The 14,918-nt window shown below is 42.3% G+C and overlaps 1 protein-coding gene across 3 annotated transcripts in view; it reads left to right on the plus strand.

Moving 5' to 3' along the window:
- The window catches only part of adamts3 (ADAM metallopeptidase with thrombospondin type 1 motif, 3), a 186,580-nt gene that overhangs the window by 144,183 nt on the left and 27,479 nt on the right, over positions 1 to 14,918 (plus strand). For 2 of the 3 annotated variants that reach the window (XM_031829519.1, XM_031829520.1), the window contains 3 exons: positions 1,798 to 1,881; positions 3,504 to 3,584; positions 5,826 to 5,989. In XM_031829519.1, coding sequence (XP_031685379.1) covers positions 1,798 to 1,881; positions 3,504 to 3,584; positions 5,826 to 5,989 — 329 coding nt within the window. The remainder of the gene's footprint in view (positions 1 to 1,797; positions 1,882 to 3,503; positions 3,585 to 5,825; positions 5,990 to 14,918) is intronic. The other variant, XM_031829521.1, reaches the window with a different exon arrangement.

Raw genomic sequence — 14,918 nt, forward strand, 5'->3', positions numbered from 1 at the left:
TGTTGTCACTAAACCCCTCACCTTTCTTTCCTCTGTCTGTTGTCACTAAACCCCTCACCTTTCTTTTCTCTGTCTGTTGTCACTAAACCCCTCACCTTTCTTTTCTCGGTCTGTTGTCACTAAACCCCTCACCTTTCTTTCCTCTGTCTGTTGTCACTAAACCCCTCACCTTTCTTTCCTCTGTCTGTTGTCACTAAACCCCTCACCTTTCTTTCCTCTCTGTTGTCACTAAACCACTCACCTTTTTTTAACAGGAAAAAAGTTAAGCAAGAGATGCCAAAAAGATATCCCTTTCTTGGAAGACACAACCTGCAAGTATCCAGTGTTCCAGACCTACTGTTCTCAACTCCTTAGTCCCCTAGCCCCTATACCCTAGTCCCCTACTCACTAGTCCCCTAGCCCCTATACCCTAGTCCCCTATCCCCCACACCATAGTCCCCTACTCCCTAGCCCTAGCCCCCTACTCCCTAGTCCCCTAGCCCCCTACTCCCTAGTTCCCTAGCCCCCTACTCTCTAGTCCCCTAGCCCCTACTCCCTAGTCCCCTAGCCCCTACTCCATACTAGTCCCCTAATTTATACCGTACCTATGTACGCAAGGCAATAATGCAAGTAGCTACCCAAAACGGTGATCCTGCATACTTACATCAAGTTTAGAATTGCAAATCTGTGCATGCCTGTGTATGTCTGTGCATGTCTGTGTATGTCTGTGTATGTCTGTGTATGTCTGTGCATGTCTGTGCATGTCTGTGTATGTCTGTGTATGTCTGTGCATGTCTGTGTATGTCTGTGCATGTCTGTGCATGTCTGTGTATGTCTGTGCATGTCTGTGTATGTCTGTGCATGTCTGTGCATGTCTGTGTATGTCTGTGTATGTCTGTGTATGTCTGTGTATGTCTGTGTATGTCTGTGTATGTCTGTGCATGTCTGTGTATGTCTGTGTATGTCTGTGCATGTCTGTGCATGTCTGTGTATGTCTGTGCATGTCTGTGTATGTCACATACTACAACATATAAAATACCCAGGATCACCAATTTGGGTAGCTCCTTTTATTAATCAGGCTTTACAGATAGCTTAGAAACGTTCAACATCACTGAATTATGACAAAACTACTGCTTTTCACTCAGTACAATTGATACAGATATAGGATCTTAATTTGAGCCAGTTTGCTACTGCAAGAAAATAATCCTGTAGCAACAGGAAATGTGAACTACTATGTGGATAATAATTCATTTACATTTTTGCAGGAGTTGATACATTTTTCTTAAGAGAAAATCAAGTCTGAAATTTCTAAGTGGAAATCAGAAATGTCAGAAGGCTTTTTAAACCTCAAATACACTACATGTTTTAAATGTCCTGCTTTGCATGAACGTTCTCCTGCAACAGTTTGATCAAATTTAGATCCCACATCTGTATGTTGTCCTGTTTCTGTGCCATAGCTCATCGTGAGACAGGTCTGCCAACCATAAAGGGAATATTGGCCACTCCCAGGCGTCTGATTGATGACAGATTTAATCTCTGTAATGTAGAGCAGACACACATACTGCCCTTTTTACATCAGCAGATGTCACAAAGTACTATACAGAAACCCAGCAAGCAATACAGATGTAGAAGCACGGTGGATAGGAAAAACTCCTTAGAAAGGCAGGAACCTAGGAAGAAGGGTAAAATAATGTGTGTGAGAGAGAGGGGAATGGAGAGGGGGGGAGAGGGGGGGAGAGAATTGTGATAGTTTCAACAGCAAGTCAATGAAACGAAGGCATCAGAAAACAACTAACTTGTTGTTTTTTTTGTTTGAAGGGAAGACGAGAGGAGCATTTACCTTGCCTAAAGGAGCTCGGAATGTTTATCTGAATGAAACAGAAGATTTTAGAAATGTACTTGGTGAGTCTCGATGGGTTTGCAGAGGTGGTGGATATCCTTGGAGTAGAAAATACGGCTTTGCAGCTTCCGTGTGGATTTACTGTTTCCTGTTTATTGACACTTGGCTCAAAGCTCTCCCATTCACTCATCATTCAGTGTCTTTCCTATCAATGTAATTATGATACATGCTATATACAATACTGGACACCTACCCAGTTTGAAATGTAGGCCTGTACTACATGAAGTTTTTTGACGTTTAGTTTTAAATGGTAGTGGAACAGCCATGCTTCAATAGAGCTCCCTCACCCATCACAGCCCTGTGTGCCCTGTTGTGGAAGCTGCTGTAAGAAGTCTAGAAGATTGTAGATGTGTTTAGATGTGTCTAACTGATTCTAGGTGTTTAGATCTGTCTAACTGATTCTAGGTGTTTAGATCTGTCTAACTGATTCTAGGTGTTTAGATGTGTCTAACTGATTCTAGGTGTTTAGATGTGTCTAACTGATTCTAGGTGTTTAGATGTGCCTAACTGATTCTAGGTGTTTAGATCTGTCTAACTGATTCTAGGTGTTTAGATGTGTCTAACTGATTCTAGGTGTTTAGATGTGTCTAACTGATTCTAGGTGTTTAGATCTGTCTAACTGATTCTAGGTGTTTAGATGTGTCTAACTGATTCTAGGTGTTTAGATGTGTCTAACTGATTCTAGGTGTTTAGATGTGTCTAACTGATTCTAGGTGTTTAGATGTGCCTAACTGATTCTAGGTGTTTAGATGTGTCTAACTGATTCTAGGTGTTTAGATCTGTCTAACTGATTCTAGGTGTTTAGATCTGTCTAACTGATTCTAGGTGTTTAGATGTGTCTAACTGATTCTAGGTGTTTAGATGTGTCTAACTGATTCTAGGTGTTTAGATGTGTCTAACTGATTCTAGGTGTTTAGATCTGTCTAACTGATTCTAGGTGTTTAGATGTGTCTAACTGATTCTAGGTGTTTAGATCTGTCTAACTGATTCTAGGTGTTTAGATGTGTCTAACTGATTCTAGGTGTTTAGATGTGTCTAACTGATTCTAGGTGTTTAGATCTGTCTAACTGATTCTAGGTGTTTAGATGTGTCTAACTGATTCTAGGTGTTTAGATCTGTCTAACTGATTCTAGGTGTTTAGATGTGTCTAACTGATTCTAGGTGTTTAGATGTGTCTAACTGATTCTAGGTGTTTAGATCTGTCTAACTGATTCTAGGTGTTTAGATGTGTCTAACTGATTCTAGGTGTTTAGATCTGTCTAACTGATTCTAGGTGTTTAGATCTGTCTAACTGATTCTAGGTGTTTAGATCTGTCTAAATTATTCTAGATGTGTCTCAATGTTTCTACATTATTCTAGTTGATTCTAGATGATTGTAGATGATTTTCAGTGACTAAATTATTCTAAATGAGTCTAGATGATTCTCCAAGCTGCCAGCTTCAGTAGAGCAAAGCCTCAGGTTCATGTCCACGTCCACCTCTGCAAACAGAGATCTGGTGTTCTGCTCTCTAACTGCTGCCTCTCCTTCCTCTCTTTCCCAAACCACCTCCTCTCCCTCTTCTCTTTCCCAAACCACATCCTCTCCTCTTCTTCCCCTCTGCTGACTGACTCACACTGTGCAAAGGTTTCCTTAAGATGTTTCTGATTCCTCCCGGGGCTAGACATGTGATCATTCAGGAGCATGAGGCTTCTCCTCAGATGCTTGGTAAGTCAGCATCTCCTCCTTCACTACTCAAGGCTGGTGAAATGCATGACAATGAGCAGTATTGTTGAAATGAGATTTGATCAGATTCTAATTAATGGAGCATGCTACAGAACATGCATTTCTACATTCCTCAATCTAGACTCACTTTCTTTTCAAGAAAAATGTAGGACTATATAATAGCCATAAAATGAATCTCTCCCTCTCACTAAACCCCTGTCTTTATAGATAGTGCTGGTTAAATGGTTAATATACACTGATTGTACAAAACATTAAGAACACTAACTTTGTAGCAGACATCATGGCGCAATATGCTCCTACACATGTGACCGTTCGGTTGTCATATTGGCATTTTCACTAGCAACAAACTATTTAGCTATCCTCTAGCCTAGTGTTTGATATACAATGTGATCTCCTCGTAATGAACAGTGTCGACGAGTGTCCTGTGAGAAGGCACTATGCCAGGCAAAATTGGGCATCATCAGCTCATTGTTATGGATGTATCCAAATGAATGTCAATAGAAAACGGCTTAAACAAACACAAGTTCAGCTACTTATTTTGTCTGCAGAGGTTGTGACTGTGTTACCCGTAGCTAGTTGGTTAGCTATCTATCAAGCAAGGGATAAGAACGATGCCAGCGAGCATGGACCCGGAACATGAACACCTTGGTCACGTCCATAAATATAGATCAAATCAAATGTATTTATATAGCCCTTCTTACATCAGCTGATATCTCAAAGTGCTGTACAGAAACCCAGCCTAAAACCCCAAACAGCAAGCAATGTAGGTGTAGAAGCACGGTGGCTAGGAAAAACTCCCTAGAAAGGCCAAAACCTAGGAAGAAACCTAGAGAGGAACCAGGCTATGAGGGGACGGCCAGTCCTTTTCTGGCTGTGCCAGGTGGAGATTATAACAGAACATGGACAAGATGTTCAAATGTTCATAAATGACCAGCATGATTAAAAAATAATAATCACAGTAGTTGTCGAGGGTGCAGCAAGTCAGAAGCTCAGGAGTAAATGTCAGTTGGCTTTTCATAGCCGATAATTAGTATTATCTCTACCGCTCCTGCTGTCTCTAGAATTGAAAACAGCAGGTCTGGGACAGGTAGCACATCCAGTGAACAGGTCAGGGTTCCATAGCCGCAGGCAGAACAGTTGAAACTGGAGCAGCAGCACGGCCAGGTGGACTCCTGAGGCATGGTCCTAGGGCTCAGGTCCTCCGAGAGAGAGAAAGAAAGAGAGAATTAGAGAGAGCATACAGGACACCTGTATTCACACAGGACACCGGATAAGACGGGAGAAGTACTCCAGATATAACAAACTGACCCTAGCCCCCGACACATAAACGACTGCAGCATAAATCCTGGAGGCTGAGACAGGAGGGGTCAGGAGACACTGTGGCCCCATCCGATGATACCCCCGGACAGGGCCAAACAGGAAGGATATAACCCCACCCACTTTGCCAAAGCACAGCCCCACACCACTAGAGGGATATCTTCAACCACCAACCACCTGAGACAAGGCCGAGTATAGCCCACATAGAACTAATATAATGAACGACTGGGTCACGTCCATAAATATAGAACTAATGGAATGATTTGTCTTAAATATAGAACTAATGGAACGAACGACTCTAGCAACCAAAAGATGAGAACATGAATATCAACAAAATATCTTTATTTCTACCGATGTGTGCTTTAGTATTGTTTTCTTTGGTAACTGTGGTGTAAGTGGGATAGACGCCTCTGTTCTGTACATGATCTTATTCTGTTTTTTACAGCATTCAACCAACATGATGCAAAGTGCATTTAATGTTAAAAAAATTCTTGAAATCAAAAACCGTGATCATTTTTAAAATGATAGAACCGAAACAGAACCACCCACAAAAAGCACTAATCACTCAGCACTACCAGGCGCACAAGTTTAAGTGTGTCAAGAACTGCAAGCTGCTGGGTTTTTCACGCTCAACCGTTTCCTGTATACCAAGAATGGTCCACCACCCAAAGGACATCCAGCCAACTTGACACAACTGTGGGAAGCATTGGAGTCAACATGGGCCACCATCCCTGTGGAACACTTCCAACCCCATGTTGAGTCCCATGCCCAGATGAATTGAGGCAAAAGGGGGTGCAACTGACGGCAAAAGGGGGTGCAACTCAATATTAGGAAGGTGTTCCTAATGTTTTGTACACTCAGTGTAACCCTAATTCCCGGTGTCTCCTAACAATCTGTTTATTCCAGCGATCAAGAACCAGGTGACAGGCCGCTACATCCTGAATGGCCGAGGAGAGGAGGCTCGCTCCCGGAGCTTCATAGACCTGGGAGTGGAGTGGGATTACATTATAGAAGACGACGAAGAGACACTATACACTGATGGACCCCTACACGACGCTGTGGTCGTACTGGTAACTATCACACACACACACGAAAGCACGCCATGGTTGTTCTGGTAAAGATTATTTTACCGTCATTCCTCATTTGTCAAAATGGTGTTTGCCAAGCAACATGTTTAATTTGTTTCCGTTGATGTGCTGCCGGTTACCGTAGCGCCTTCATACAGTACCTGTAAGGTCCCTCAGTCGAGCAGTGACTTTCAAACACAGATTCAACCACAAAGACCAGGGAGGTTTTCCAATTCCTTGCAAAGAAAGGCTCCTATTGGTAGCTGGGTAAACAAAAAAGCAGACATTGAATATCCCTTTGAGCATGGTGAAGTTATTCATTACACTTTCGATGGTGTATCAATACAGCCAGTCACTACAAAGATATAAGCATCCTTTCTAACTCAGTTGCCAGAGAGGAAGGAAACTGCTCAGGGATTTCACCATGAGGCTGACGGTGACTTTAAAACAGTTACAGAGTTTAATAGCTGTGATAGGAGGAAACTGAGGATGGATCAACAACATTAGTTACTCCACAATGCTAACCTAAATGACAGTGAATAGAGGGAAGCATGTACAGAATACAAATATTCCAAAACATGCATCCTGTTTGCAATAAGGCACTAAAGTTCAACTGCCCAAAATTTGGCAAAGAAATGAACTTTATGTCCTGAATACAAAATGTTATGTTTGGGCAAATCCAATACAACACATCACTGAGTACCACACTTCATATTTTCAAGCATGGTGGTGGCTGCATCATGTTGTGGGTATGCTTGTCATCGGCAAGGACTAGGGAGTTTTTTACTATGAAAAGAAACAGATTAGCGCTAAGCACAGACAACAAAAAATCCTAGAGGAAAACCTGGTTCAGTCTGCTTTCCAACACACACTGGGACACCTTTCAGCAGGACAATAACCTAAACGCAAGGCCAAATATACCCTGGAGTTGCTTACCAAGATGACATTGAATGTCAGAGAGGATGTATTGTCTCAGTCTGGTAGAGAGGATGTGTTGTCTCACAGTGTGTTAGAGAGGATGTTGTTTCAGTCTGTAAGAGAGGATGTGTTGTCTTAGCCTGGTAGAGAGGATGTGTTGTCTCAGTCTGGTAGAGAGCCTGTGTTGTCTCAGTCTGGTAGAGAGGATGTGTTGTCTCAGTCTGGTAGAGAGGATGTGTTGTCTCAGTCTGGTAGAGAGGACGTGTTGTCAGTCTGGTAGAGAGGACGTGTTGTCTCAGTCTGGTAGAGAGGACGTGTTGTCTCAGTCTGGTAGAGAGGACGTGTTGTCTCAGTCTGGTAGAGAGGACGTGTTGTCTCAGTCTGGTAGAGAGGACGTGTTGTCTCAGTCTGGTAGAGAGGACGTGTTGTCTCAGTCTGGTAGAGAGGACGTGTTGTCTCAGTCTGGTAGAGAGGACGTGTTGTCTCAGTCTGGTAGAGAGGACGTGTTGTCTCAGTCTGGTAGAGAGGACGTGTTGTCTCAGTCTGGTAGAGAGGACGTGTTGTCTCAGTCTGGTAGAGAGGACGTGTTGTCTCAGTCTGGTAGAGAGGACGTGTTGTCTCAGTCTGGTAGAGAGGACGTGTTGTCTCAGTCTGGTAGAGAGGACGTGTTGTCTCAGTCTGGTAGAGAGGACGTGTTGTCTCAGTCTGGTAGAGAGGATGTGATTTCTTACAGCCTGTCAGGGAGGACGTGTTGTCTCAGCCTGTTAGAAAGGACATGTTGTCTCAGCCTGTTAGAAAGGACGTGCTGTCTCACAACGTGTCAGAGAGGACGTGTTGTCTCACAGCGTGTCAGAGAGGACGTGTCGTCTCACAGCGTGTCAGAGAGGATGTGATTTCTTACAACATGTCAGAGAGGACGTGTCGTCTTACAGAATGTCAGAGATTACGTGTTGTCTCCGCCTGTTATAGAGGAATGCCCAGCACCAAGGAGATTCCCCCTCCTCCGTCTCCATATAATACCAGTCAGGTTACACTGAATGTCCAGCACCAAGGAGATTCTCCCTCTCCCATTTCCATCACCTGGGACTCAGGGCACTATTGTCCCTCTATCAGGTCCTAATAACCTGGTACTCAGGGCCCTATTGTCCCTCTAACCACTCTGACATCAATGCAAATGAAATGGAAAATCACATCAAAACAGTATCTTGCTTTTTAAACTCACCTCACAATTTCAAGAAAGAAATTCAATGAAATGGACAGTGCTTTCTAAGGTGATGATGAATTCAAACACCCATACACATTTTAGAGCTTATGCATATGAGCCCAAGCCTGAAAAAAATGAATTCAAATTATGATTGTGCCGTTATATAATACATAGCCTACTGCATATTACACATGACAAAAACAATCATTAAAAAATACTGATTTAAGATGTCTTTGATAAATTGGTCTAGACCAGTGGTTCCCAAACGTTGTATAGTCCCGTACCCCTTCAAACATTCAACCTCCAGCTGTGTATCCCTTCTAGTACCAGGTTCAGTGCACCCTCAAATGTTGTTTTTTTGCCATCATTGTAAGCCTGCCACACACACACTATACAATACATTTATTAAACATAAGAATGAGTGTGAGGTTTTGTCACAACCCGGCTCGTGGGAAGTGACAGAGCAGGGACCAGGGCACAAATAATAATAATCATCAATAATTTTGCTGAGTGAACCCTTACTCACCTCATTTTGTTATAGCATCTTTGGTATGACAGACAATTACGTGAAACCCAGAATGCATTGTATGTCAATAAACATGGCTCCAGACATAGCTGGAATTAGCTTAGCTCATGATAATCAGTTCAACCTTCAAAAAAGTATTTTACGCACATAATATGTGCCCATTAAAATACATGAAAGAATCGGAACTTGAAAACATGTGAATAAAACAGTGAATATAGCAATAATTACCACACAGTTTCTGATAGTGATTTATTGATTCAAATGGCGCGTGCAGGCAGTCAATCCTGTAACCTCTCACTCCCACTCTGAGCCATTCAGTGTTTGTCTGTAGCTAGTGAGCTAAGCTGTAGCATTAGCAATGTCTTTCAAAAGGAGACAACTCACAAATGCGGAAATTCTGGAGATTTTAAAACATTCTGATAATGAGTCTGAAAGTCAGGAATCAGATTCTGACAGTGACAGTGAGGAGCTGCCCCCCAACCTTGTAGCCATTGAGAACCCTGAGTCTGAGGACTCCTTGTCCACTGACAAAGTCCCAGGTCCCTTTGAAGATGCTGGTGATGATGGAGGCAGACCGATAGTGGATGAAGTACAGGAGTTCTGTGGTAGCTGGAAGGCCGCCAGCCATTTCACCCCTCCTGGCCCTGCTGTTTGCTTTAATGAGTCCCAGTCTGGAGTCCAATGCCCCTTGCCATTTCCCTCTGAGGCGGAGTGCTTAACGTTGTTTCTGACAGAGGAGCTGGTGGGAGACATAGCAGAGACCAATCACTATGCCTTGGGGCTACAGGAGAAGAGAGAGCCAGGAGTGGGGGAGACAACCACAACTAGTGAAATGTATACGTTCCTGGTGACAGTCCTTCTCATAGAGATAGTAAAGAAGAACTCCCTAAGAGAATACTGGAGCAGAGATCCTATGTTTGCAACTCCCTTCTTTGCCACCCTCTTTTCCCAAGACTGCTTCCTAGTTCTGCTGCGATGACTGCATTTCATCAACAATGCTACTGCCATCCTAAATAACCCGTTATACAAAATAAGAAATGTCAACAGCTGGCAGTAAAGTGGCATGAAAAAGGAGACATCCATGTCCTCTCCACTGTCCATACAGCAACCATGTTGGCCAGAGGGAAGGTGGACCACCTGACTGGAGAGAGAAATCAAACCAGACTGCGTGCTTGACTATAACCTCAAGATGGAGGCAGTGGATAAGGCGGTAATGATAAACAGCTTTGTTGAATGCTCTCAGAAAACGACCTAGTGGTATAAGATATTTTATTCTCTGATCAACGCAGCCTTCAAAGGCAGGTGAGGTCAGATGAGGTCAACTAACAGGTGAGATGATTACTGAACAATGGATTTTTATTGTAATTGGATGTACAGTTCACATGTAAATCATATACAGAAACTATTAACACAATAAGACACTTACTTTGATAGAAACACAGCCTAGATTTGAACCAGGATGTCTGTAGTGACACCTCAATTAGTATTGTTATATAGAGCTAATAGAAGAATGTAGCTAGCTACATACGCACGATTGAATATAACACCATAAAGGTTATAAAATGAGTAACGTTACCACCCGTGTCTGCGGTTATAAGGAATATACACAAATATATTATGCTTTGTACATACAATTAGCTGCAGTAGAAATGTTTTAACACAACATACAGATACTTTTATAATGTAATAAGGCACTCACTTTGATAGAAACGCAGTCTGGATTTGAACCTGGGTGTCTGTAGTGACGCCTCTAGCACTGAGATGCTGTGCCTTTGACCGCTGCGCCACTTGGGAGTCATAAGGCCAGGGTAGCTTCAAAATACATGCTAATACTTCTCTGACGCAATTAGCATTGTTTTACAGAGCTAATAGAACAATGTAGCTAGCTACCTAAGCATTGAGTATAACACCATAAAGGTTATGAAATGAGTAACGTTACCTTGCGTGTCCGCGGTTATAAAGAATATACACAAAAATATTATGCTACAGTAGAAACGTTGGGGCGGCAGGGTAGCCTAGTGGTTAGAGTGTTGGACTAGTAACCGAAAGGTTGTAAGTTCGAATCCCTGAGCTGACAAGGTACAAATCTGTCGTTCTGCCCCTGAACAGGCAGTTAACCCACTGTTCCTAGGCCGTCATTGAAAATAAGAATTTGTTCTTAACTGACTTGCCTAGTAAAATAAAGGTTAAAAAAAAACGTCATAACACGACATGCAGAAACTATTATAACGTAATAAGGCACTTTGATAGAAACGCACACATTTCCAAAGTTATTATTGGTAACGAAGACACCTATGACTGCGATGCAGGCAACAGACAAGAAATGTGAACGTGTGTGCAGGACGGGAGATTTTTATATTTTTTATTTCACCTTTATTTAACCAGGTAGGCTAGTTGAGAACACCTTTATTTAACCAGGTAGGCTAGTTGAGAACACCTTTATTTAACCAGGTAGGCTAGTTGAGAACACCTTTATTTAACCAGGTAGGCTAGTTGAGAACACCTTTATTTAACCAGGTAGGCTAGTTGAGAACAAGTTCTCATTTACAACTGCGACCTGGCCAAGATAAAGCATAGCAATTTGACACATACAACAACACAGAGTTACACATGGAAAAAAAAAAACATAGTCAATAATACAGTAGAACAAAAGAAAACAAAGTCTGTATACAGTGAGTGCAAATGAGGTAAGATAAGGGAGTTACGGCAATAAATAGGCCATGGTGGCAAAGTAATTACAATATAGAAATTAAACACTGGAATGGTAGATGTGCAGAAGATGAATGTGCAAGTAGAGATAATGGGGTGCAAAGGAGCAAGATAAATAAATAAATACCAGTATGGGGATGAGGTAGGTAGATGGATGGGCTGTTTACAGATGGGCTATGTACAGGTGCAGTGATCTGTGAGCTGCTCTGACAGCTGGTGCTTAAAGCTAGTGAGGGGAGATATGAGTCTCCAGCTTCAGATTTTTGCAGTTCGTTCCAGTCACTGGCAGCAGAGAACTGGAAGGAAAGACGACAAAGGAGGAATTGGCATTGGGGGTGACCAGTGAGATATAACTGTTGGAGCCCGTGCTACGAGTGGGTGCTGGTATGGTGACCAGTGAGCTGAGATAAGGCAGGGCTTTACCTTGCAGAGACTTGTAGATAACCTGTAGCCAGTGGGTTTGGCGACGAATATGACGCGAGGGCCAACCAACGAGAGCGTACAGGTCGCAATGGTGGGTGGTGTATGGGGCTTTGGTGACAAAACGGATGGCACTGTGATAGACTGCATCCAGTTTGTTGAGTGTTGGAGGCTATTTTATAGATGACATCACTGAAGTCCAGGATCGGTAGGATGGTCAGTTTTACTAGGGTATGTTTGGCAGCATGAGTGAAGGATGCTTTTTTGCGATATAGGAAGCCAATTCTAGATTTAATTTTGGATAGGAGATGCTTAATGTGAGTCTGGAGGGAGAGTTTACAGTCTAACTAGACACCTAGGTATTTGTAGTTGTCCACGTATTCTAAGTCAGAGCTGTCCAGAGTAGTGATGCTGGACAGGCGAGCAGGTGCGGACAGTGATCGGTTGAATAGCATGGATTTAGTTTTACTTGCATCTAAGAGCGGTTGGAGGCCACGGAAGGAGAGTTGTATGGCATTGAAGCTCGTCTGGAGGTTAGTTAACACAGTGTCCAACGAGGGGCCAGAAGTATACAGAATGGTTCCGTCTGTGAGAGGAGCAAATGTCTGCAGATTTGAACTGTACAAACAATTTGGAAGTGCTTGGGGAATTTTGTCTGGGTCAGAAATGTCCAAAAAATGTATTCGTCCGCAAAAGTAAAAATGACTACTTTAATGTGAATGAATGAGGCGGAACACACCTCCACTCAAACTGTAAAAAACTTGTTAGAAAATAATTAGAAATTGACAAGTTGAAAAGAGGCTCTAAATAAAAACTGGCTGCGTGCCTTGGTTTGAGGGCAGCGTGGATTAAATGTACTGTTGAGTAACAATCACATTCTGGAATGGAGAGAACGTTCTAACATCACGTGCATTAAACTCACGCTGGTGCTAGAGATATTTGGAACTCACACATGAAAAGGTTCAATTCAATTTTCACAGAACCACTTTGTTGCAATTTCGATGAGGCTCTCTTGTTCAGATGTCGGGATAACGAATCCAGTTTGTCATCCGTTTCGGGAAAGTACATGCATAATTGCGCACCCAGCTGACTCGGGTGCTTCGCTATATCACATTTGACATTGTCCTCTTGAGTTAATTATAAGCTTGAGTTAATTTTCACACAAAAAAATCATACTATGATGGAAAGACCTGTGTGTTGTCCTTGTTAATGCAGAAAGAAAAGAGCTCCAACCACTTAATCATAGCCTCAATTTTGTCCCGCACATTGAATATAGTTGCGGAGAGTCCCTGTAATCCTCCTTGCCTTCAAATCATTCAGGCAAGAAAAAACATCACCCAGATAGGCCATTCGTGTGAGAAACCCGTCAACATTCAAGCTGTCAGACAAGTGAAAGTTATGTTCAGTAAAGAAAACTTTAAGCTCATCTCTCAATTTAAAAAAAGTGTCAATACTTTGCCCCTTAATTTTATAAAAGCATTACATGGTCGCTACCCATATCATTGCCTAATGCAGAGAATACACGAGAGTTCAGGGGCCTTGCTTTAACAAAGTTAACAATTTCCACTGTAGTGTCCAAAACATCTTTCAAGCTGTCAGGCATTCCCTTAGCAGCATGAGCCTCTCGGTGGATGCTGCAGTGTACCCAAGTGGTGTAGGGAGCAACTGCTTGCACGCGCAGTACCATTCTCCCTGTCATGGCTTTTGCGCCATCAGTACAGTCCTTGTTTCCAGTTGTTTGCAGAAGAGGATTTCTTCCTTAATTGAATCCCATACACGTAATGGACGTATACTAAGAGCTAAGCCAGGCCCGCCACGTCTGTTGACTCATCCAGCTGTAACGCATATAATTCACTGGCTTGTATGCGAAGCAGTAATTATTTCAAAACATCTACTGCCATGTCACTGATGTGGCATGAAACAGTGTTGATTGATGAAGGAATTGTCGGTGTAGTTTTTTTGGCCTTTTCCCCCAGCATTGTCCCAGCCATAACTGCAGGAGCAGGAATAATGAAGTCCTCCACAATATTATTAACGGTATCTGTTGCTTTTATACATGTCATACTACTTGAAAGTTGTCATTATTCTCTCAAAAGGCTCCCGTGGTTTATTTTTCAAATGGTCATGCTTCATTTCTAAATGTCTGTGCGAGAGTGAAGGTTTCCCGTGAGAGAGTAACAGTTGTGATTCGATGTTAATTATTTGACTAGGCTACCTATATTTGACATTGTGTTATTTCGCTGAATACTAGATGGTTTAATTTTATTTTTGGCAGTGAAACGAGGCTACTTAGGCGAGGAAAAAAAAACTCACCAAAATGTATCACCCTGTTGGAAAATATAAAGCTACTGTTTGAAAATGTGAAGATTTATTTTTATTTTTAATCAAATTATTATAATATAAATTACACTAATTGGAGTAATCACCTTTGAGTGTGGACTGTGTTATTATTCATACTGGATGGACTGGTTACCTTATGCTACACTCCACACTTTCTATCCATGAGTCTGAGGGAGAACGTATAGCCCTAGGCGATGCTCTTGGTTCATTGATTGTGCAGGGCAGCTTACAGAGTTAGCCTAGAATTATAGTGAATTTGTATTTGATTTTGAATAGCCAAGTAATAGGGATTTTTTTTAAATATTTTTTTTAAACAGAATGTCTCAGCACCATGCGTTTCCATCTCCTCCTCTCTCTCCTTTATTCCTTTCTAGAGCGTGCAGAGGGGCTGTTTAGTTTAGTGAAATATGTTCAGTCCCCTAACATATTTCACTTGGTTTCCCAAATGATGCACTGGGTAGCTGCAGGAAAAGGGTTGGAGAGCCCATGGCATACAGAGTTTGGCGGAATATCACCTGTCATGCAGCGGGAGCATGCTCCTCAAATTGTGGTTGACGTGTGGAGTGAAATGTGTTCTTATATCTATTTCTCAGCTGCTCATATTAAGCACATTCTCCACTATAATTCCGAAGTAGCCTAATCTGTATCATTGAAAAACGAACCGGCGGGAAAGCGAGGGGAATCCATTCGCTATTCGCATGCACACCGATTATATGTATTTTCCCCCTACCCATGTTCCTGCTCTTTTGATAAAGGGCCCTTCTAAATATATATATTTTTTTTTACATATTCGTAAAGACAAGATTAAATTGAAA

This window comes from Oncorhynchus kisutch, linkage group LG8, assembly GCF_002021735.2.
Source record: "Oncorhynchus kisutch isolate 150728-3 linkage group LG8, Okis_V2, whole genome shotgun sequence".
Classification (NCBI taxonomy): Eukaryota; Metazoa; Chordata; class Actinopteri; order Salmoniformes; family Salmonidae; genus Oncorhynchus; species Oncorhynchus kisutch.